General features: G+C 49.8%; 1 protein-coding gene across 6 annotated transcripts in view; it reads right to left on the bottom strand.

Moving 5' to 3' along the window:
* Positions 1–25280, bottom strand: part of LOC135265082 (DENN domain-containing protein 1A-like) — a 140423-nt gene that overhangs the window by 40073 nt on the left and 75070 nt on the right. For 5 of the 6 annotated variants that reach the window (XR_010332844.1, XM_064354324.1, XM_064354327.1 and 2 more), the window contains exons 7-13: positions 24550–24630; positions 22733–22786; positions 21572–21682; positions 16678–16778; positions 11547–11592; positions 8571–8672; positions 3487–3612 (exon numbers count right to left, since the gene is read on the bottom strand). Coding sequence is in view for 5 of the 6 variants with exons in the window: in XM_064354324.1 (XP_064210394.1) it covers positions 3487–3612; positions 8571–8672; positions 11547–11592; positions 16678–16778; positions 21572–21682; positions 22733–22786; positions 24550–24630 (621 nt within the window). In the remaining variant the exon portion in view is untranslated. The remainder of the gene's footprint in view (positions 1–3486; positions 3613–8570; positions 8673–11546; positions 11593–16677; positions 16779–21571; positions 21683–22732; positions 22787–24549; positions 24631–25280) is intronic. The other variant, XM_064354326.1, reaches the window with a different exon arrangement.

Genomic DNA, 25280 nt, shown 5'->3' with positions numbered 1-25280 from the left:
TAGCCAAACAGGAAGTTCAGCAAAACCCAACACGCAGCAAAGAAAGATAACGTCCCAAGGTCAAAAGATCACAGAATACGGCTCAACTTTAGTTAAAGCTGTACATCCGCACAGTGCTCTATAAAGTCGTGCGTCACTTCAATCTACTGGTGTTGCTCTATGGCATTGACATTTTTCTTCAAATACATTGTTTTGGTATGGAGTGAAAATTGTAACCCTCTGCCCTTAGTTCCGGCACACAGAATTATTAACAAAAAACGAACTAAAAAAGCTAACTAAAAGCAGAAAGCAGTAACTTCAAATACACATTCAGTAGAGGCCATGAGACACCGCTGCAGCAGGCAACCACTGTTACACGGATATAGCGCCTTTCAGTGACATGGGTATGCCTTTACATATGTGAGTAACCTTGTGTGTGTGTGTGTGTCTGTGCGTTTGCGTTTGCGTGTATGAAGGTCAGAGAGAGTATGCCCGTGCATGTGTATATGTGTGTGTGTTGTGTATGTATGAAAGTGAATGAGAGAGGGGGAGTGTGTGTGTGTGTGTGTGTGTGTGAAGGCAAGAGAGAGAGAGCATATGTGAGTGTGATGTATGTCTGTGCACACACGTGTGAGTGTGTGCCTGTGGGTGTGTGTGTGCATGTGTGTGTGCGTGTGTGTGCGTGCGAAGGTGTGAGAGAGCGTGTGTGTGTGTGCGTGCGCGTGAAGGTGTGAGAGAGTGTGCATGAGAGAGCATGCACGTGTGTGTGTGTGCGTGTGTTTGTGTGCATGTGTGCGTGTGCGCATGTGCGTGTGTGTGTGTGTGTGCGTGTGTATGTGTGTGCGTGTGTGTGTGCGTGCGTGCGTGTGCGTGCGTGCGTGTGTGCGAGTGTGTGTATGTGTTTGTGTGCGTGTGCGTGCGTGCGTGCGTGCGTGCGTGCGTGTGTGTGTGTGCGTGCGTGCGTGTGCGTGTGTATGTGTGTGTGTGTGTACGTGTGCGTGCGTGTGAAGGTGTGAGAGAGCGTGTGTGTGTCTCGGGGCTTGCTCATGTGTACCAGAGCCGCACTGAGAGACGCGGGGTAGAGGCATGCCTATCCCCCCATCCCCTCATCGCGCTGCACCGCAGATTCCTTCTGGGTCAAAACTAATTGGAGAGGCAGCATTGAGACTTCAGTCAGATAATGACCACAAGCCCTCTGCCCATTCGCGCATGAACGCTCCTCTCCCAGCCCACAGCCAGGAAGAGCCGGGAACAGCCTCTCCACTGCCGGGCAGCCCGCTCTCTCCTGAACCCAGCCTCACAGGCCAGGGAGAGAGAGAGAGAGAGAGGGAGAGAGAGGGGGAGAGAGAGAGAGGGAGAGAGAGTGGCAGAGAGAGAACGGAAAACAGAGACTGAATCTGAGGTTATACAGAAACAGGGAGAGAAAAATCAAGGAGAGAAGGTGAAAGTGAGAGACAGACAAGGAAGAGGGAAAGGGGAGGAGAGAGGGAGAGAGAAGGCTACAGAGGCACGTAGAAAGAGAAAGGGATCAGCGGAGACAGAAATGAATGTGCAAGAGGGAAAGAGGAACGGAGGAGGGAGGGGATTATCAGGAAAGTAGGGGAAGAGTGTGAGAGGGAGAGAGGTGACAGGAAAGAGTGAATGAGGGGGGCATAAGGGGCACTGACTAGCCTATTGCTGAAGGGTTTGATACTAGTCATTACTGTGCTTGTATGCAAATGAAGGCATGCTAAATTGGTTGCAAGACATTTATGACAAGGTGAAATGGAGAGCATTAATGTCTATTTCACAAATGATCCTCTATTTTTCCCAACTCCTCGCTCACTAATGCAGAACTAGGCACAAATATTCTGCAAAATTCAAACACGAACGACTGGAATTTCCACATCAGTGCAAACACGGCTCACCGTGACTGTGGTTTTTTTCCATTAACCATGACTAATTCCTAAAGTGTTTGTTGCAACAAGCCCCTCGAATGTTATTCTTCCCCTGGTTCTTTGATACTTCATGATAGCAGGAGCTAAGGGCCTGCACAGGTCGGACGGTAACACCTGACCCAGACTGACCCAACCACATCTGACCCAAACCAGAACACAGTAAAACAACTTCCTCCCCTAACCAACCCGATTCGAGGCCCGACCAATATCAATTTAGTGTTGTTTCCATTAAATACACCAACCTCAAAAAGGCTAGCGAAACGAAAAATGAGTCCGAACACCCAATAATTGTCTCTAGGTCATAATGCCCAGTGTCTGTCACTCATAATTCTGTTTCCATGGTACCGAGTTAAGCACATTAAGTACCATAAATCAAGACTGAGAAAGAGCAAACATTCATTTGTGCTATGCAGTAGTGTTTTACAGCCCAGCGAAATGTTCCAATGCAGTCACTCCAGTTAACAAAAGGTAAATCCTTGTTTGTGCTAAAACAGCAACACAAACTGCGGTGTTTTATTTTCATGCAGGTAATTTTACTGGCAGTGTATCCCAGAAGAATTCATGCCGGTGTAATCTGCATAGATGGGTGTTCCGAACCAATCAGTTCACGTGCGACAGAATTGTAAAAACAAAATTGACAAATAATAACCATCGCCGGTTAGACCCTTGTCAGGTCCGGTAGTCAGGCTTCAGCGGGACCAAGGCCTCGCACGGGCCGAAATTTTAATCACCAACACGCCAAGTTTAATAAGCGCTGCTTATTTTTCCATCGTAGAAAGTTCAATAGCAATTTAAAAAATTGAAATGGCGGGGCGGGGCGGGGCGGGGTGGGGTGGGTGGGAGGGGGGGGGAGTGGAGTGGGGGTGTTCAGGCTATCGCCCATGCTCTCGGCTCCATACAGTAGGGTAGGGGTTCAGCCGCGGAGCTGCGACAGATTGCGGGTGTGAAAGCTCCGCTCCGTATGCAGCGTGAGCCCCAGCTGGGGCATTGTTGGCGCCCGAATCCCTCGCCGCGGCTTCTTGGTGTCGACTGCTGCCCCACATGACGCCTTTCTCCCCCCCACCCACCTCCCGCCTCCCCCCTCCACCGACCCCCCCTCCACCCAGCCCCGGGGTCACGCGGATCTACATCTCTAATGCCATTATACGCATTCTGTCCAGCCCGGCCTTCCCAGGGTGCTCTCTGCTCCGTGATTGACATCTTTATTTGTTTTATTCATATTGCCCTCTTTAAAATATGTAAATTGACGGGAGAGGAGATTTTTTTTAAACGAATCCAACGAGCCAGACGCAGGACGGATCAGAGTCTGACAACATATGGTGGAGAAACCCGCATAATTAGCAGCTTGTCTGTTACTCTGGAAATGCGGGAATGTACAGAGCTCGCGCTCACCCCTCGCGCTTCCACATTAATCAGACGCAGTGCTCTTTTCTTTATCCTCCCATACTTGTTACTTGCTAATTTACCTGGAGACGAGAACGAGTGTTCGCCCTCCTCCCTCCCCCTCCCCCCCCCCCCCCCCATCTCCTCTGCCCCTGTCAGTCCGTCCGTCCGTCCCTCCCGCTCTCACCGGCTCGATCTTCAGTGCGTTCCGGTAGCTTCCGAAGAGCGCGGCCTGTGCTTTGAGGAAGGCCCGAGCCACGCCATCCCCGGTGGTGGTGGAGACCTTCTTCAGCCTGTTCTTCAGAGCGGACACCTACAAGAGCGCGCACACACACACACACACACACACACACACACACACACACACACACACACACACACACACACACACACACACACACACACACACACACACACACACACACACACACACACACACACACACACACACACACACACACACACACACACAAAAACAAATTAAAAAGTCAGATATTCTTCATCTTAAAACAGGCAAACGGGGCACTGATGTGAATGGGGGTGATGGAGAGGAGCTGATGGTGGTAGACAGTAATATTCTGCACTGAACTGGCTTGAGGATGATATCGTATTTTATCACTTCACATGAGGAGGTTAAGGTTTTCCAGCTCCAGATGTTCAATTTTGCTTTTCCAGTAAGGCCACAGATGAAAGCACGCTGCACTTCCTCTCCTGTTTATACTGCTTTATAGCTGCGCTATCCAGACTGAAGAACTCACAGGGGTATGTGCTGAACTCGCATTAGCAGGTGGTCCAAAGCTTTGAGATTATTACAGTTTTGTTACAGCAGAGCCCCCAGCACAACAGATCAGCATCCGAGAAAGAAAAAAACAAAACAAGTAAAAAAAGCGAAGACAGCAGACGCAAGAATGTAAACTCCAACTGCACAGTCCACGGTTCAGCGCACTTTGAAAAGGTAAGAAAAGGCAAGTTTCATTATCAAAAGGCTCCCCGTTTAAAAAGAACATCTGCAAATAAAAAAGCCAGGGCTACTTAACACACACACGCACATTTGTTTTCAGTTTATGCTTATTCTACGTTTGTTGTACTTTTCCATGCTTTGGCAATATGCGTATGCATATACATCATGCCCATAAAGTGAATCTGAATTTGGCAGAGACAGAAGGACAGAGAGAAAGAGACACAGACAGAGAGAGATAGAGAGAAAGAGAGAGAGAGACCGACAGAGACTGTGTGGGCTGTGGGGGGCGGACCTGCATCTCTTAGCCGCAGTGGCCTGCTGTCATCCCGTGTGTCCCCACCCCTCACAGTGGCCCCTGACTCTGTGCCCTCCTGCGCCCCCCCCCTCCCCATTAACTCTTCCCCATCCGTCTCTCCGTGCCCATCGGCCTCCCTGTCCCATCTCCCCCGTCTCACCGCAGACGGCCTGACAGACAGGGTTCTCTCATCTCCTCTCCCTCACGTACCGTCAAATCACATCTCCACCCCTAATCCGCCATTACACAACAACAATAACGGCGCACGCACGAAAAGCAAACAACAGCGTTATTCTGCGCGAGTGCACCCCGTATAACAAATCCTTAGCCTTTCTGTGGTGACCGAGCCTGCAGACGGACTGAAATAATGCCCTCTCTTTTTCTCCTTGTCCGGTTATGTGTTCCTCCGTCTCTTACTTTACAATCTGTCATACCTTGTTAGCGAAATAAACAAACAAAAACAACAAAAACGAACAACAAAAAAAAATCCCCATCTGACCATTTGGAGACGTATAGCAGAACTCGACTTCATACTGACATGAGCATCGAGGCAAATAAATCAACGCAACACAACTTGTATGCATTTAAACGTTTCTTTGTTCTTTCATTTACAGTGAAGAATGCTAAGAGAAGCAGTTACTTTGCGCAAAGTGGTAAAGCAAGAACAATGTACAGAAACTTGGGTTATGATGATCCAGGCTATTGCTTTTTAACTGAGCTGAAGAGGCGTGCATGTTTTTGAAGGAAGATAAAACCTTTTGAATCTAGATGAACATTAAGGGTCCGATTTACTAAGAGCTTTAGCATGTGCAAAACTTTTTAGTGCACACAAAACCAATAACACGGCCAATGATTGGGCATGGTATTTGTTTTGCACCAATCGTTGGTCGTGTTAATAGTTTTGCGTGCGCTAAAATGTTTTGCCTATGCTAAAGGTATTAGCAAATCAGGCCATAAAGTGCCTTTACCCTGTACGTATGTAATGTCCATTTGACGGAAGGATGGAAGGATGGCTGAATTGTGTGTGAGGGGAAACCCATGTATGGACATTCAGAGTGAATTAAGCGACCTGGGGTGCGAGGGAAGGGGGGAAAGCGTAAGATGGAGGCGCGTAAAGGAAGGCGGTTTCTCTGACGGGGCCAGCAGGAAGTGAAGGGCCTTCGGGGAAGGGGGCGAGAGCACAGATCTTCTCTCAGGCAACTTTACACCCAGAGGCCTCTGAAGTGTCAACATCGCAGTTCTCCACAGAAAACACCCTCTTTATCTGTCCCATATGTGGCTTTCGCACACCAATGCCCCTGCACCACCCCCTCCCCCCCCACCCAGCCATGCCCCTCCGCATTTAGACCCGGGTCTACATGCTCTGTACACATCTAATGAACAGGCCCTCTGTCAGTGCTGTGAACTAACATTATAGGACGTTGTCTGTGTTCTGAAAAAGACCCTGGTAAACATGGCTGCCCACCTCAGCCCCGCTCAGCCAATGATAATTTGGAATCACCGCTCTTGAGCAGGCTTCAACCCAAACTACCCCCCCCCCTTCCTACCTCACAATAAATTGACTTCTATGCTCCTCTGTGCTTCTGGTCTCCATAACCTTGTGTGACTCTGAACTGTACTGCACCTTATAGCTTACGCTTCCACTAAAAGAGACCAGAGAAGGAGCACGTATATGCGTGAATGTGAAGAGGGGAGGATAAGAGAAATTAAAACAAATAAATCCAAGATTATAAAAATGAAGGAAAAGTGAATAATGAGAGGAAGGAAGTCTCTTAAAGCTTTATGGCATTCCTGAGTGCGGAGACTTTGGGGCCTTTATGAGTGAAGTGGCTTCTGATGTTATACAGTGATCCAGAGATCCCAGCTTTAATTACCGCTCAGACCCGTAAAGGGAGCGCAACACCTGACTGTTGACAAAGCAAACCCCGACCCCAGGGTTCTGTTAGTGGTTCCATGTTGCCAATAAAACGTCTGGTGACACAGGCCTCTGACTGTTCTCGGCCGGGCCGGTTATGAACGGGGTCTGAGGCGGGACCCAGACGCCCTCGCGCAGAAGCACGAATATAAACGCCTCTGTTTCGACCTCCGGGCCGCCGGCGTCTCTCCAGGTTAGTTTTGAGGTTGAAAGGCGACCAGCGTCAAATCAAGCGATGACTCCGGGACTGTACGGCACGGTCGACTGCTTCAAAACTGGATAGCATCATATTTTTGTAACTGTTGTGTACTCTTTTTGTTGATTTTCCACTGATGTTGCTAAGTACCCTAATGCTTTCAGATGTACCCTGCTCCAAGTACCCTAATGTGCTTTCAGATGTACCCTGCTCCAAGTACCCTAATGTGCTTTCAGATGTACCCTGCTCCAAGTACCCTACTGCGCTTTTAGATGTACCCTGCTCCAAGTACCCTACTGCGCTTTTAGATGTACCCTGCTACAAGCACCCTACCATGCTTTCAGATGTACCCTGCTCCAAGTACCCTACTACGTTTACAGATGTATCCTGCTCCAAGTACCCTACTACGTTTACAGATGTATCCTGCTCCAAGTACCTACTACGTTTACAGATGTATCCTGCTCTTTCCAGTTCCCAACGTACAGCAGAGCTGGTGGAAGACACAGTGTAGATACTGTGTAGATACAGTCGGGCAGCTAGCTGTACTTGGGCCTTTCGCAACACCCCAGCCCAGGCCTGCGAAATGACCACTCTGCTCCGTGCCGCCGAAAAAAAACGACCTTCCCACAAAGCCTTCCCCTCCCATGGACACGAAGCCCCCCCGCCATTATTTACCGAAGAAAAGCCGGCCCTCCACGGGCGCGAGGGAAGGGGCGTGTCGGGCCCCTCGAGATGCGCTAGGACAAATGTCGAGCTCCGCTCTTACCTGCGCGTCCGGGGGGGGGGTGGGGGGGGGGGGTGGGGCGCGGACAGTCGAACACAGAAATAATGAGACTTCAAACGGGCAGGAGGAGCACGGAGCGCCTTATTAAAGGCAGCGTTTAAGAGCCGCGGGCCGCCGTCCCCACCAGCGCGGGGCACCTTTTCAGCAGGCACAAAGGGAGCCAATCCACTCCAATCAGCCCGCTCCCCTCCGCCCGCCCGCCCGCCCGCCGCCGGCCGCCGTCATTGGGCGACTTCAAAGAGCCCCGCGCGGCTCCACCGTTAAAGCGGGAACAATGGGGAGCGCGCCGGTTTCCCCAACAGCCCCATTCTGTTTAACAAAATCGAGTAAATAAAAAATACACCAATAACATTCTGTACCCCCCCGCCCTCCCCCCTCCCCCCAACAAAAACAAGAAGGCTTGACATCTCCTTTGTCCGCTCTCCATTATACAATAGGCTGGTGTTTTTCGGTATTGATCAAAGGGAGGGGCGTGCCGGCTGCTTGGGCTCAGACACTTAGCACCTTTTCAGGGGCTTTGATCTGGAAATTAAGAGGCTACTTGAGGAGCAGGTGGCAGGCACATGCACCTAAACAAGCCGGGTCCCTCTGTCTCGGGGCCTCCAGCCGGCGCTGCCCGGGGGCCCGGGGCCCGGGGCCCGACACCTTCCCGCAGGAGCCGGGAGCGGGAGGAGCCGACCGCGCGCCGTTTCCCGCGGGGCGAAAGACGAGGGACTTTCGAGGGGAAAGTAGAGAAAGTCTAAAAAGCAGCGGGATCGGCGGAGCGCAATTTGAGCGAGATGAAAGTGGTAATGGACTCTAAAGGGAGCCTGTTGCGGGCCATTGACTGTCGAGTACGGCAGCCACCGGGGGAAAAGAGGCCCCTGCAATTTGGTGCCCGCCGGAGAGCCGAAGGGGGCCCGGGAGGCCGGCAAGAATGGCAGGAAAATGGGCGAGCACTTTGGCCATTACGCGCTGAGTGAGAGAGCTCGCCTGGTCGGGCTGAGGAGGGACGCCGGGGTCGGAACCCGCGAGCACGAGGCCCAGCGTGGAGCTGCTGGTGGTGGGGGCCAGGGGGGTGTGGGGGGAGGGGCGCTGATGGTGGCAGAGAGGAGGGGAGGGTGGGGGGGCTAATACTCACCACATCATTAGGAAGACTTTGAAGATCATCAAACGGCGTCTCCAACGTGTTGGTGTCCACGTTGAGCATCACGACGTCCTCCAAAACCATGCCTTTCACTTTCTGCAGAGAGAGAGTAAGAGAGGGGCAGAGAGACAGTAAGAGAGAGAGAGAGAGAGAGAAACCCAGACACACCAGGGGTCAGTCAAGTTGCTTCCAGAGGACCCTTCAAAACTTTCTGTGAAAAGACCTCCTCCACAAGAACAATACTGCAAACCGCGACACAGCTGTGCCCCGGGTCCTCTTCCTCCAGAGCACAGCCACTAGAGCCCTCTGCACTGCTCTGACCCCAGGCCTGGGAGTCATTACCTGCCATTAACTGTGAGAAATTAACAGCCTCTCTTTAATCCCCGTAATAAATCCTTCCTTCCTTTCTTTAACTGGCACAAAGGCCCATTCCCTCCGCAGGAAGATAAGGAAGGGGAGGAGCGGTCGGGCCAGGCAGTGTTGGGGAGGAAGAAGGAGGAGGAGGAGGAGGCGGCCCAGGGCCAGGAGCTCTCATAATGAAGCTCTGGAGATTCTCCATCTGAGGAGGTCATTCTGCACAGATGGACTTGATCTCTGACCTCTCCGTCCACTTCCCCCTCCCACCAGGCACGTGCCCAGTCCTCCCCCTCAACACCTGATCTCAGTGAGCACACTAACTCTACCCCCTCAACACAGAGACACACACAGACACATACACACACACACACACACACACACACACAGACAAACATACACACACAAGAACAGATACACACACACAGACACACATGCACACATGCATAAGCACACACACGCACACACACACACATACACACACAGATACAGACAAACATACACACACGCACACACACAGACACACACGTGCACACACAGACACACACACACAAACACATACACACTCATGCACACACACACACACACACAGAAACAGACACGTACGCACACGCGCGCACACACACTACCTGTGCTGCAGGTGGACGCGAGTGTTTAACGCGAAAGCCCCTCGAGGGCTAACGACCCACAGGCCCGACAATCTCAAGAGCTCCCGGAAAAGGGGGCAGCTTTCCTCAGGATGCGATAGCGGACGGGGAGATCTTAAAAACGCGCGTAAATCACTTTTTACATCGTCTTAACGCAGCGCCGGCACTGCGTGGGCTCCCTTACTGGGGAGAAAAACACTCTCTTACTCTTCCTATCGGTATGGATTATTCATTTGCAACCAATAAAACAAGCGCGGACCGTAACCCAGAGAGCTCTGGCAGCCCTGCAGAGATTACAGCGCGCATAAAAATGTTCCATTTCTGAAGGGTGATGCAAGGCCTCGCTGCAGCCGGACTCCGCAGCCTGGACCTCCAGCAGAGCCCCCCTCCCCGACAACAAGCCGATCCTCCCAGAACCAGCAGGCCTTAGAGAGGGGGGGGGGGAGGCGCAGTCTGACTCGCCTCCTTTTCCTGGAAGCCCTTTGGTGCGTGCAGGTTTTACAACCGCGATGCACGGCCTGTCCGAAGACACGGATGGCATCCCTCCCCCCCCCCCCCCGAGATGAAGGGGGCCAATGTGATTCTGATTAAGACCTCCATTTCAGCCCATTACTCTGCGGGGGACAGCGGGGGACAGCGGGGGCACGGCCGGAACACCGTCCCGGGCCCCGGCTTTGAAGTGTGGCTTATGGACGTCGACGGAGGGATGCGCCGGGCGGTGACGAACGAGGTGATGAGAGGAGAGAGGAGAGGAGAGGAGAGGAGATGGGAGCCAGGGGGGTGGGGTGTGTAGAGATGGGCAGCAACAGCAGCTATTGGACTTCCAGCAGGCAACCCATCACCCCCCCCCCCCCCACCTCCACCACACACACACACACACACACACACAAACACACACACACACAACACAAACACATACCCACAATTCAAACACAAACACATACCAACAACACAAACATGCACACATACCCACCACACAAACAGACACACACATACACACGACACAAACACACACAACAGGAACACACACGCACCCACCCCCACGATAAATCAAACCCCTGATCTCTGACCCCTGAACAGGATATTATCTCTCAACTAGAGAGGACTTTCTGTCATGATAAATCTAAACTAAGAAAGATCAAAAATACAATCATCTTCAGTCTTTTTTTAGCAGTCAAAAATGTAGCATATAACACAAGACACATAAGATGTACTTCACGGAACACAGTGGGGTCATTGGTCCTCTGCATTTTACCCACCCTAGCTACTTAGGAGCAGTGGGCAGCCACAGTGCAGCACCAGTTATAATGTAATAACTAACACAAGCATAAGACATCTTTATTTCTATATTACAAGCCGACAAGTTATTCAGACTGGGAAATGGAGTCTCCAAACCTCCCCTGTTCTGTACAGTGTATGTTGAAGGACAGACATAAGGGTGGACATCACGCAGATACGCTGCTGTACTGTGTTTTTCATGTGTGTGGTCGGGACTGTGAGTCTGGGCTGTCTGGAATTAAAGCACTACCTAAGAGCTTCTGTCTTGGCAAATGGCAGCCCTGACTCTTTAAGAGGAGAGCGGTAACTTTTGGGGAGGGAGTAATTGTTTGCCTGCGGAACAGATAAACGCTGGCTGTGGAGTATAGGAGAGAGAGACGGGGGGGAAAGTAAGTGAACCTGTGTGTGTGTGTGTGTGTGTGTGGGAGAGAGAGAGAGTGTGTGTGTGTGTGTGTGTGTAACTTGATGCATTAGCAGTCATCTGCCTGCTCTTAGCAAAAAACACAGCTCTCAGAAGGCAGAGATCGAACACTAGCACTTCCAGGCTCTCAAGAGCAGAGAAGAGAGACCTGCTCCTCAACACTGATGGGACCACAAGACACAGAAGCATTCATTAGCAAGGAGAGTTTGAAAGGGACAATTACATGTATGTGCTTTATATATTCTGTACAGACAGCCAGGTGAATCTCACCTCCATTAGGCTGGAATGCACTCCAATGAGGTAGGGCATAGGGGCACTGCGAGAGAGAGACAGAGAGAGAAAGAGAGAGAGAGTGTGAGAGAGAGAGAGAGAGAGAGAGAGAGAGAATAGGATGAGTGAACAATGCACAAATTGAAAAGTTGTGGAAGGGACAGAGATGATAAGTAATGAGAGAACGCAAGGTAAGCGCATCAGACTAAGCAGCACGCACACACACATACACACACACTGCACACAACACATACGTAGCACAAGGGGCACAACGAATCAACACAACAAACAGGAACATGCTGAAGGGATACAGGCACAGCTGCCTAACGGCGCAGCAGCATGCCACAACAGCCACACACACACCACACACACACACACACACACACACACACACACACACACACACACACACCACACACACACACACACACACACACACACACACACACACACACACACACACACACACACACACACACACACACACACACACACACACACACACACACACACCACACACACACACACCACACACCACACAACACACACACCACACACAACACACACACACACACACACACCACACACCACACAACACACACACCACACACACACAACACACACACACACACACACACACACACACACACACACACACACACACAACACACAACACAACACACACACACACCGAGACATGACCCGCGCAGCGACAAGCCGGATGTATTCTGAGCGCTGAGCGTACGCATATCGAACACTCTGCAAAATATAAAACAAATATATTTCCACGGAAGCCTGGATGTAGCCTTGGCCCGCCCGCCCGCCCGCGCTCGCAGCAATGACAGAGGCTCACACAGCGTTTCCTATTAGAGCCTGACCCTCCCGGGCACCTCGCCACGCGCTGCCTTTCAGAGCCCCGGACCTCGGCCGCGGCTCGCCGGCGCGCCGGACGGACCCCTGGCGGCAGCCGCGCGTCCGCGCCGCGCGGCTCATTAGCGGCCCGATCCCGCCGGCCGGCGGCTGTCACCGACGAAGCGCGTCGGTAAAAAAAAAAAAAAACGGGATCCCCCCTCCCCCCCCCCACCCTTCGCCGCAATTAGCGATCCGTACGGACAGCGTTTCCAGGTGAAGCAGGAAGTGGAGCCCAGGAAGCGCTCCCCGCTTCGCGCCGGGACCCCCTGCCATGGGCTCGCCGCGGCATTCTGGTCAAGACGCTAATTTATTCAGAGAGAGAGAGAGAGAGAGAGAGAGGAGAGAGAGGAGAGAGCAGAGAGGGAACGGGGGGGGGGGGGACCTGTCACTCCCGCCCGCGCGCTGGAGGTAGCCCATCCCGGCGACCGCGAAGAGGCCCCCCGAAGTCCCCCGTAGCTAACGTGACATTCAATTAAACACGCCGCGGATAGGGAAATAAAAAACCACGGAGAGAGCCGGATCAAAGGGGCGAGGCGCGCTGTTAAAAGGGACGGCGGAAAAATAAATTATTGATCAGAGGCACGCGCGCACGTTCGCTTCTATTTACCCGTTTGTTTATCTGAAAAGAACTGGCGGTAGCGTGAAGATAATGAAAGCTCAGAAGCTAAGGCTAAACAGCGGCTCTGTTCCTGCATATTGGTGATGGGGAGGAAATGGGGGGGGGGGGAGAGGGGGGGGTGCTTGCTGACCATTTTTCAAAGCTGAATGCGGAGAGTCAAATTAGAACAGAAGCTTGTATTCCTTCTAGCTCCTTAACAAATCACCCAGGCGATCGCGCCAGGCTGCACGGCATTTGCACTCTCCCCGGCAGAAAGCAACGAACGAGCGAAAAGGGTTTGGGGCAAAAAAAAAAAAAAAAAAAAAAGAAAGAAATAATTGGATTCCTGTCCCCTCTCTCTGCCTCGGACACCCCTAATTAACACTGAGCCAGTCGAAAAGCCTGGAGATAAAATCTGCTGTTTGGACAAAAATGACCAGAAACATATTGTCTCATTTATATAAATGCATGCAAATAGCTGCTAGTGGCTTCTATAATATAATGAAGCTCGGTTTAAAAAAAAAAAAAGGAAAAAAAAAACCTGGCAAAGGCATTCATTCATAAAATCACAATGTGTGACTACCACTCTAATTAAAGACCATGTCGGCCTCAATTAATCCACTGCTTTTCCGTCTTTCTTTTAATTCTTAATTAGAGTATCTATGGTAATTACCGGTTTCATGAGAGGGGTTTTTAAGGCATTAGCAGGCCCACACAGCAGGCCATGCTCGGTCCGTACGGGCCTCCGTAAAGTGAACTCCAAGGAATGGGGGTGGGGGGGTGGAGGGTGGTGGGAAATGTAGTCATGTCGTATTTTAATGCAATCTATAAATTTCCTTTTCGTTTTTTCTCCCATTCCTCCTTTCTTCGACCACCCCCCCCGCCTTCCTCCATTCCACCTTGTGTTTTTCGGAGGCCTTCCCCTTTTGTCCACACCCGCTCTCGCAAACAGCCGGTCCGGCGAGGAGGCCATTATGAAAGCGCGCGGTCGCAGCGCGGCGGCGGCGGCGGCGGAAAAGACGGCGGCCGGCGAATCGGGAGGCGGCTCGCGGCTCGGAGCGTCGGGGACCGGCAGGCGCCCGAAGGGGAGCCCCGGCAGCCCCGCGCCATGTGTTAATTACACATGCAAAGCCCATTATGCCCGGGGACGACACCCGCTGGCAGGGAAAATGAAGCCGGGCCTCCTGGTCGCGGCGCGCTAAATCGAAGCCTCATTCAGGCTGGAGATAATAGTTTTCTGATTGCATTTTCATGTAGTTTCACCGGGATCGGGGGGGGGGTGGTGTATACTTAACATTTAAATCCTCCGCGGGGTGGAGGGGGAGGGGGAGGGGGGGTCGGGGGAGCCGACCTCCTTCAAATTTAAATGTTTCGGGGCTCCTGCCGCTTCACTTAAAGGCCCCGGCCTCCGCGGCCAGGCCGGCCGCACTCGGGCCGGCGGGTTCGCGAGCTCGGGGGGGGTTGCGCGCGGCGACGGAGAGCCGCGCTCGAACAGCGAGGCGCCGGGCTATCGCACCTATCCCATAAACCCCTGCCAGTTCAATATTTTACCCTTTTACAGGGGGTTAAGGAAACCTAAATGATCCTCGCTAAAAGTAGACCAGAGGAAAAACAAATGGAAAAACCACAAAACTACAAAAACGAGAACTCCGCTTCCTGCGAAATAATATTTGCAGTCAGGTTAATTGGGATTGGGGAATATGCAGGCGTTCTGAACAGTACTCAAAACATAACTTTTAAATGTGCTGACACATTAAATAACCTTTTAAAAACCTTTTATATTACAAACATTTAAGCTAAAAACACCTTGCATTAATATCCCCCGAAGGACATCTCATTAATTATTGAGAAAAAAATATTCTTGAGGACCCCGGTTTTATTGCAGTGGTTCTTTCTCCAGAGCACCTGGATGTTCTCTCCTGTTACCGAATTAAACGCTGCGACTGAAAAGGCTTAATTTCGGCAGAGTAACCCAAAGTCTCGCAGGCCGCGTCGTGTGACTACGGCAGTGGGAGGAACCTCAACCTCAAGTCGTTAGACCCCCGCATGTGAGAGCGGACGTCGCCTCATAAGGAGGTCAACGCAGGGGACGGACGCCCTCCGCGAGAGCAAGTGCATGCTGGGAATGTACTTCCGCAATCAAAAACACACAGGGCGACACCGCAGAGGAGAGTGTCCACCCCGCCGGATCTCCAGGACCTAGCCCGGGTCCCATCTGTCCTGCCTTCCAGCAAAAAAACAGTCACTTTCCTCTGGCCTGTTCAAATTTATTTACGAGCAAATTTACAGAAATAACCTGAAGACCTCACGTAATTCAACTCTGTATGTGTTCTCAGGGTAGATGAATATGTTATGCAGGATAATTTACTCAAGATTTAGTCTGCCAACAGTTGATTCTAGTACGTCCTGCTACAGACTCAAAAGAATGACACTTGCGTATGATTTTCTGTAGTACTGCTGTTTTTATGTTGTAATATACGTGCGCATAATGAAAATCTAAGGGTGCAGCCCTGGAAGGAAACAGAAGTGGTGAAAGGTGGGATTAGACTGGATTACTGTCCTCACCTTGATACTGATACTTTAAACTGGATGGATTAAGCATCAGTCCTGTGATTCTGAAAACTTCATTATATGCTGTTATTTTATTGCTGTTTTTGTTTGTTTGCACTATACTTTATGTTGTAGGACCCCCTCGAAAACGAGATGGTACATCTCAAGGGGTTTATCCTAATAAAGAATTTCAATACATATAATATATTACAGCCAGGTGCACACATGGTTTGCATCAGTCATGTACCATCAATGTGTAATATTTTGGTGGCTATTAAGATGTATATAATCACCAACCTTTAAGCCTAGTGTAATAGTGTAATAAGAAACGTTTTTCTTATTTCCTGAAATATTGTCATTTTGAAAATTGGAGAAGATTTTTTTTTTTTTTTTGCAATGGTAATGGTACATATGGATTTGTACAGCTAATATAATTATTACATAATTTGGGGTGTTTTATTGTAAGGTTACAAAGACTATACTTACATGATGCTTTTCTGAAATATGTTTGTGAGAATGTGAGCATACAGCACATGATCAAAAATGCCTGAGATAGCATATAATAATAATAAATGAACTGAAATTTTAGTGCATAAAAACTATTCCATACTTTGTAGTTTGAGTGCAGCCAGTCCACATACTCAAGACTTTCAGTTTGAGCAACTCAGTCAGAAATCCGCAATCACTTTGGAAGTGCGTGGTCACGTTTCGTTAAATAAATTAACTGGATCAAGAAGGAAAAAAGTGCCTTCAACACGCAGGAGAAATAAGCAAGCTCGTCCAAAGGGACATGAATGCCCAAAATCTCCAGTATTAAGAGAGGAAGGAACAGAAAAGCAGACATTTCAGTTGAATCTTGCCTTGTGTGCGAACCGTTAAATGATATAATACGGATGAGCAGACACAAGAGCAGCAGCTGTATGTGAACGCAGGCTTAAATGCGCAGCAATAACAGCAACGCGCGCAGCGACGTGGAGCAGACCGGGGAACAGACACTCGCTCTCGACTGTCGCGGGGTCAGATCTGCTGTGAGGGGCATTAACAGTCGGGCGCGTCGTCGGACATACTCACCAGCAATAGTCGACGAGATGCTGAGGGAGGACGGGAATGTAAACATGCTGCCAATACATCGGGTACAACATGGCCGCCGAACCGTGAACGCAGGCAGTTAACTGCAAGACAGCAAAAAAAAAAGAGCCAGGAACGTCTCAGTTAGACAGCCACGACGGCACACGTTTCTAGGATGAATCACTCTCAGAAATGTATTCCTTCAGAGAGAAACATCAAATGAACCACTTCCTCGTTGGATATCTGGGAGACAGAAAGAGAGCCGCGTTTAAAGGGAGTCACAGCGACAGGAACGACGCATAATGAAACCCGCGAGTTGGAAGGAAATTATCTGATCAACTTTTCACTTGGCGGGTGTTCCTCAGGATATCGCTTTGTGTACATTGTGCCCCGAAGTCTTTCATCTTCATAAATATTCAAACGCCTTTCACAGTTCATGCTAAACCCACAAACACGAGCCCAAGTTTCGGGAGAAGAATGGGTGAGTGCAATTAGTCACGGAAGGAACAATTCTTGCAATTATGCCGGTTATCGTTGCTCACCATGACAACAAATCATCAGAGCACTCATATTTATGCGTCACATTAAACATCAAATATCACACGTTGCTGGGGGTACTTTCTGCAACTCGATAATTAACGTGCCGCCGCTAGAACTTCGCCTTCTCAATTTTTGTAGTTTTTTTTTCTTTTTTTTTTTTTTTTAATAAGCAAAAACCATTTGATATTTCGGCGCAACCTGCGAGCAGGCTCCTCTGCGTGCTCCCCGTTTCTCATTGGCCGAGACGTGCCGGGGTTGCCGAGCCGCCGCGGAGCCAGGCGGAGGACTGGGCGGAGCTGGCGTTGTCGTGTTAGCACCTCGGCGTGCGGCCGGGAAATAGCGCACCTCATAGTGGCCCCGTTCGATTAGCGCTGTCTGCTCTTAGGCCAAGCTGTTTCTAATGAGACGCTCTGACAGGGAGCTGTCGGGGCGGCGGGAGGCCGCGACACTCGAAAATGAGCTGGCCCCCCGCGCGAGGGAGGGGGGCGAGGCCGGGCGGGGGTGGGGGGGTGGGGGAGCTCGCGCGGCTGCTGTCACCGCGATTCCGGGGCTCGGGGACATGACTGACGGGTCAAGGGAAGGTGGCTGAACCGCAAAACTCGTCCGGAGGGGGGCCTTTTTGAGAGACGCGGTCCGAGCGCCGCGGCGGGCTCGGCAGCGAGGACAGGGAGCGGCATCGCTCGCGCTCACCGGCAGCTAATTCTTGAGCCAGAGGTGGCCGTGCAGGGGGCAAACCAGCCTGAGGTTAACAAGGCTGCTGCTTCTCCACGGTGCCTTTTCCTGCTAGTTTCTTGAGGATGTTTTTTTCCATGAAGACAAATGAATGTCCTCCAGTCCAGCTGTGTTCATGGAGAACTGAGGCCGGCAAGACCCGTCTCAGACACCGAACCGAGTCAGCTAGAAATTAAATGCTTCACGAAACTAAATCTGTAATATTTCACTTTCTGAATACATGCAGAAGCATTTCCATTCGTTCTTTTAAGTGCCGACACTGGGTGCAAACTCAACCCCTGCATTTCCTCTGGGCAGAGGCTGTCATGAGCACGCGGATACTCCATCGTGTGAATTTAATTTATTGAACTATATAGAGCGATCGTGTCAGTAGTTCTGCGGCACAAGAGGTCGACAGATATTAAATCCTTAAGGCTGATGCTGATGCTGACGTTGAAGTGAGCAGGAAGGGCAATCGCTCGACATTGGCTGATTATACAGTACGTATATCCCCCCCAGAACCTGCGGTGAAAACACCAGGTGTAAACAGCATGAAACCCCCCACCCCCCCCCCCCAAAAAAAAAAAATCTTTTTTAATAATGAGAATTCACACCAAATATTGCACTAAAATGGTTCCAGATCGAAAAAAAATGTTAAATGATATCTTGTATGAGACAAATTTGTCTTGAACAAAAGGGGTACATGACTTCCCCTGCTGATAGTGACGACAGAAACTGAATAGGTAGGAAAATAATGCCAAGAAGAAAAGGTTCAATTAAATTAATATCAATACAAATTTTCTTAACGCATAAAAAAGTTGGACAGTAGTCCCAACTTATCTTGCTTACAGGAGCTGGTATGCAAACTTAAGTAACCAACAATGCTTTATCACAATGCATACAGATGACTAATATCTAATATTTAGTTACACTAAAACTTGACAGACTGACAATGAAACTGGTGAACAACGTGGTTGTGACACTTTTGCCATATAATGGCTATGTATCTATATTTTATATATATTTTTTTTATAATTATGACCAGTATGGGAAATGAAAAGGTAAAAAAATGTTTTGTGAAAAAATTTGCTTACCAACAGATGACATCACATGTATAGGAAAACTGTTGCTATTATTTACAACATTAGCTGACATCTGAACTTGAAACTAATATATCTGAACTTGATGAATATTAGTCAAAAACAGGTAGTGGGCTGCTAATTTAAAATAAAACTAAGGGGACACTTTAAAGATTAAGAACCGAAGCGTAGTCATGAACATTTCAAAGGCTGCAGAGCACTGGGATATAGACAGAATCAAGCAGTCTTCACAAACTTCATTAGGTCTGTTCATAAACTTGAATTCAAAGGACAACCTCCAGCAGAACATGACAGTAAGATTGGTAGTCTGGGGTAAAAGATGCCAGTGCTGGGGGGTTCAGACTACCCATGTGTCCACCTCATGTGCACTATCTGGTAAAAAAAAAACCAACTGGCTGTCGTTAAATGTTAGTAATGCTCCTATCCCACAGTGCACTTATCATCGACTAGCCAGCTCTCAGGCTGAGTGCACTCCCTCTCTATAAACCCTGTCCCACCACGAATGGGAAAGCGGACATTCCAGGCATGTTTAAAAGCTGCGTGTTGCCATAAACGTTGCAGTATTCCCTTATATTGTGGAGGGAATGCGGACATGACAATACAGTCACGAGGAAAGACCTGAAATTAAAGACTGCAGAAATCCACAGAGGGCAGCAGTGAGGGTGTTAAGGGCTTCTGCCAACACGCTAGCAGTCGTGGGTTGTCCGGATGAGCAGCCAAACATGACCCGGAGTGTTCAGGTGTGCCTGCGTGTGTCCGAGCGTGCCGCGATACATCCAGGCGAGCCTGGGCAAGCCCGGGCATGTCCACGACCGAAGCGGGGTGAGGTAAGGCCGCTCTGTAACACAGAACAGAGAGACGACCACTGCCGGATGTCCGATCGGTGCCACGGTGACAGGGCCTGAAGCAGGAGCAACAGGGTCTCTACAGCTAGCGTGTAGATGAATACCACCCCAGCCCACCACCTGCACACATTATAGCATTTTCTGAAGCCACTCATAGGGCTTCCATATGTCTTCTGATTCTGAACTTCACATTATAAATTACACATGGTATAAATTATACATATGCATATATTGTTCATGTTTTCTGTCATACAGAATTTCTGCACTTGTTCTTTTTTGTACATTTCTTGCTTGTATCTGTATCGCTTCTTGGTGCTTCTTTTGACAGGCTGTCGTATGTGACCCCTTGTGATCAGCATTTCCCAATCCCCTTTCCTGTATGGCTTCCGGGAGTCACCTGGTCGTTCTGGTAAAACCTTTACGCAGCGTGATGAAGTCTGTGGACGAAACACGTCACTGTGACAGCACCGTTTTCTTTGTGGCATGTAGGTCATTTCCCAGCACACTTTAACAGTTTGCACACTCCAGTTTAAAAATACAGTTTTCTAAAAAAAAATTTAGAAAGGTTTGCTCTCCTTTATCTTTCTTGGTTCTCAGACCACTAATGCATCGTGATGCATCCTCTGTACTAAAGTACACAACGGCCAAATTTTCAACGCGGAATTTTACGTTCACACTTGATCTACCGCGCGGAGTTGAATACTCTCCGTACTTCCCCTGCTTTCAGCTTAGCCGAGGGGGGAAAAAAAAAAGACAGAAAAAAAAACTGCTTCTCGAGTGCTGAGCAGTCAGGCCAGCGAGTTTGTTAGAAACACCCTAAAGCTTGCTCCACTTACGGCCCCTACTCAGACAGCCAAAATCAATACACATTAACAGGTTAAAGAAACTGGGCGGCTTTCTCGTTTGATGCACCACATTTCAATGATATTGACAAAGATTCTCCTATTATGCTTCTCACAGAGACAGGAGCCTTGAGTCACGTCTTGCCGCATTGATGGAGAGAGGCGGATAGCACTTTGGAGCCCGCACTTTAATTTCGACGCGTCTGATGGGACTCGAGTAACATTCTTCCCTCCATCAGGGGAACAAATGACAGCTCGGCGAGGAGGGTGAAGAGACGGACGCATTTACCCGAAATATGACAGAAACAAAACTTTTTTTTTTGAGAGAGGGGGCGCAGGCAGGGAATGCGCTCGGCAAACACACAGAAGGAAGGGAAAAGAAAAAAAACAACATTAATGGACCTGGCAGTCATGTGGGATGATGCAAAATGAGAGATTTAATAAAAGAGCTTGCGTCCACTGAAAACAAGAATAGGAAAATGCTCGCTGGAACTGCACAGAGAATGGAAATCATTTTTCATACCATAGATTAAAAGCTTTTATGTGTAATCAGAATCGACTGGTTTCCATCATGACCGTACAAAAATAAAATCCTTAGTTACAATCACACATCAGCAAGCTGATCTTAAAGCACCTAGCTGCACGTTGTGGATCAGGATGATGATAGTCAAGCATCCAATCACGAGCTGTGGGATGGAGTACTGATCATTAAACGCCCAATCAAATTCAGTAGAATGCTGGGTTGCTGATATTCAAGCACCCAATCAAAAGCTGCGAACCTTTGACACAAATCATCCAGCAACCAACCAGCACCCCGTGACACACAGACAGAGATGAGAGAAGAGGAGGTTCTACTTACAGTGCTTAGTTTGCTACAGCAGATGATGATTCGACGTTCATAAAGCATACTAGCATACAGATGAAGCATGTTATTGACATCTACCGCTACAAAATATTCTGTTAGGTTTCTCTGCAAAGGAACAAAGAAAAAGAGGCAGAAGTCAGTGGTGAGCACAGTGAAGACATCTATGAACATCAATAATGCATAAGCACATTCACACCAATGCAGAGGCACTATCTGACAGGTTAATTTCAAGGGCCAGCAAGCAAGAGAGAGTAACAAATTCCGTTTTACTGTGCAAACTTCATTTACTTTTCATTTAATTGATTATCTTTTTAGGGAGGAGCTAAAGTAAGTTTTACAGCAAACAGCCCCCCCTACAGTGGAATGGGTGTAACACACCATTGTAGTTCAGAGACTTGGAACATTAGGCAACACCTTCCCGATCTAAAGCTGCAACGTTATTGAGAAGCCTGAATTTATGATACTAGGTGTGCTTGCCTGTGTGTGTGTGCTTGCATACATGTGTGCGTGTATGTGTGTGTGTGGTGGCAGACATGGATGCCAATCCTACAGTTCTGCATCTCAACATGTCACTTATACTCACCCGAGCATGAGCATGCACACGCGCGTGACCAATAGCAGCAGAGCTGCAGCAGCTTTCTGATCTGAAAAGGCGCAGTCAGTTTAAGACCTTTAAGAGAGGACGCAAAGAGCATCTCTCTCTCCGTGCGCGTGTCTCCGTCTCCGCAACGGCTTCAGAGCTTTTACCGCGCCGCGCGGCGAAACACGCGCTCCAGCCCGAGCGCGCTCAGAAGCGCGCAGTGCCCCGCGACCCGCCGGCTGGTTTCATTTCCCTGCCGGGGATCGGAAATAAAGGGGGCCGCCATCGATTCCGCCGACTTCAGTCGTTTACCCTCGCGGCGCCGACAGAAGGAAAGCTGAACAGCGAAAGCGGCCGGCCGCGTGTTATGCAGACGACCCCGTGCGCGCGGTGAAAGGAGGGCGGGGCCTCCCCGCTCTGACCGCGTCCCCCTGACGCCGAGACGCTCTTTGGTGCGCGTCTGCGCTGCTTTCACAGCTTCCATCAATACTGCCGCACGGTGTGGGGCGGGGGGGGGTGGGGGGTGGGGGGGTGGGCGGGAGGGGGGGAGCTGGGGGGGGGGGGGTGGCACTCACGTTTTCTGGTATGCTGGGCAGTTCTCTGATGTCAGGCACAGTGAAATAGGAATGCTGAGGAGAAGAGAAATAAAGAATGTGTCATTTAAACAACTATGGTTTTGTCTGAAGCATTTCCTGGAGGTGCTTACTTTAGATGCCTAAAGTCCATATTATCACATCCTGAAGCCCGTCCCATCGCTTCTGTACTGAGCAGACGGACTCCGGGTACGATAAGACGGGCTGATGACTGACTCGAGCTCGTTCCACTGCCTTGCTGCTGCAAACGGTGCAGAATGGATGACGTGACGCGCACACTTGCTCCCGTCCCACAGACACCTGGGGCACGGGGGCGAGGCACGGAGCGCGGAGACAAAGCCCTCCCTCAGCACAGCTCTGATATCCTCGTCCCGCTCGGCTGCCCGTGAAATGTGTGTGTGTGTGTGTGTGTGTGTGGAGGGGGTGAGGGGGAAGGGGGTGAGGTAGACCTGAAGCATTCCTTTAAACCATCGATACGAAGAAACAGCTGAAAATATCCCGTCGTGCCTAAGAACCCCAGAGAGGCGCTGGCCTCTGGGGTCAGACGGGTATGCCGCCCCCCCCCCCCCCCCCCCCCCCCCCCCCCTCCACCGTCATCCGCTGAGCCCGCCGCTGACCCGGCGGGAGTCCACAGCCGCTACCTGTCCGCTGGCATTAGGGCGGCCGGCGGTGAGGATAAGCCCCTCACACTGAGCGGGCGGCGGGGTGCGGTGGCCCCCGCAGAGGAGACGTCCAACACCGGCCCGCTTGTGGGCCCCCAGATACTCATCATACCTCACATTATAAACCAGGACGAGGGAGAGCAGGGGGGTGGGGGGGTTGGTTACAACACACCTTTGTCCTATTAAATATTACTAAGCCTACACACCCCCCCACCAAAGAACAAAAATCTATATACAACACGACAAGGCTTTCTCATGCCAAATGGCGGGAGCTTAGCAGGACTGGCTAGCAGGAAGGTTCTTGAAAGTTGTTTTGATGGGACAGTAGGGGGCACTCTTCACTCTGGATTACTTCAAACCAGTATCTCAGTACAGTTACAAGAGGCACTGATCTGTAGGAGGCTCCATCTTTTGTACGATATGTTAAAACTCACTGTAGTCATGAAAGGTAACAGTCAGTGAAAGTATTAACCCTAGTGTCTGGAGATTATTAACTGACTTTCCACACGAGAAGCTAATTCCCCCCCACCCCCCCCCCCCCATGATATATCTAAAATGTACCAGCTAATACCCTCCCCAGCTCATCATTGATGAACATAGCTACAAGCACCAATAACTTCTAAATAATGTCCAAAGAACAAATCACAGAAGGATATCATTTTGTCTTATCCTTTTTGCAAAACATCAATCATGCTGAAATTCAATATGGGGGATTTTGAGGCAAGGTTTTTTTCTGTGAGAGGAAAGGAATCCACATACCTAATCTCATGACTCAAAGAGTCAAAGAGGTCCAGATTTCTATACATCAATATTTTGTATTTTCAACTGTCTGCTATAGCACCACCATGTGGCCATTTGGCACCATACACATTGTTAAATCCCAACACATATTTCAGTCCTCTATAAAAGTGCTAAGGTTAGAGAGTTTTAAATGGTCTTTGTGGAATATACATTTTTACTCAACATCAAGTGTTGGGGAAAAAAATCTGCAGTTATGATAAGGCTCTATATAAAGAACATAAAAAACAAAAAAAGAAAGACAATCTCCTTCACAGTGGGGAATGGCATGGGGAGGACTGGATGGAGAGATGGAGTGACAGAGGGGTGGAGGGGTGATGAGCTGAAGAGAACTCTCACCACACTAAGATGAACAGGCACGCCTGGCTCAGGGACGGGAAGTGTATGCAGTCTTTCCAGCAGCTCCTTCCACTGGCTGTCCTGAAATACACACACACACACACACACACACACACACACACACAGGCGTCACAGGCATTCCTCGGGGAGACCCGCGGTGTACGTGTTGCACGGAAACGGCGGCCACTTGCGTCAGTCACGGGAGAAATAACCAGGAGAGCAGGGGAAGAGGATTTGAAATCTGCCTCCTAATCAAAGATCCCCAATTACAGAGCCTAAGACTCACCCAGGAAAGAGCACCACTGGTGCACAGGATTAAAAGCTTAAAGGACAAAACTCATCTCTTTCTGTTAATTACTCTGCAGAACCTTTTTTTAAATCAAAAAGTCCTTTGATTTATATTCACGATATGAAAGAGTTATATACTGAGAGCTTTACGTTTTACTCGACCGGAGCTCTCTCAAGGACTGGCTTATCTCATCGCCACATGAAACGCAAGAACCATCCGGAATATTCCTCCACAATCCTCACCACACACTGTTATATACCAGGAATCTGCATGCCTTGCTTCCAAACGGATACCTGTAATGGTGTACGGACAGGGGAGAAGGTGTGGTAACGTTAGGCGGTAATAACAAGCCCTGGGCCAGTTCACCTGCACCCATTAGTCTCACAACGTACACCGTGAGCCAGAGGGCACACCCACACCCAGCGAACTAAGGGAATTACCT

This window comes from Anguilla rostrata, chromosome 10, assembly GCF_018555375.3.
Source record: "Anguilla rostrata isolate EN2019 chromosome 10, ASM1855537v3, whole genome shotgun sequence".
In the NCBI taxonomy this organism is placed as follows: domain Eukaryota; kingdom Metazoa; phylum Chordata; class Actinopteri; order Anguilliformes; family Anguillidae; genus Anguilla; species Anguilla rostrata.
The sequence above is the reverse complement of the archived record's forward strand: the minus strand, read 5'-3'. Positions and strand labels throughout refer to the sequence as shown.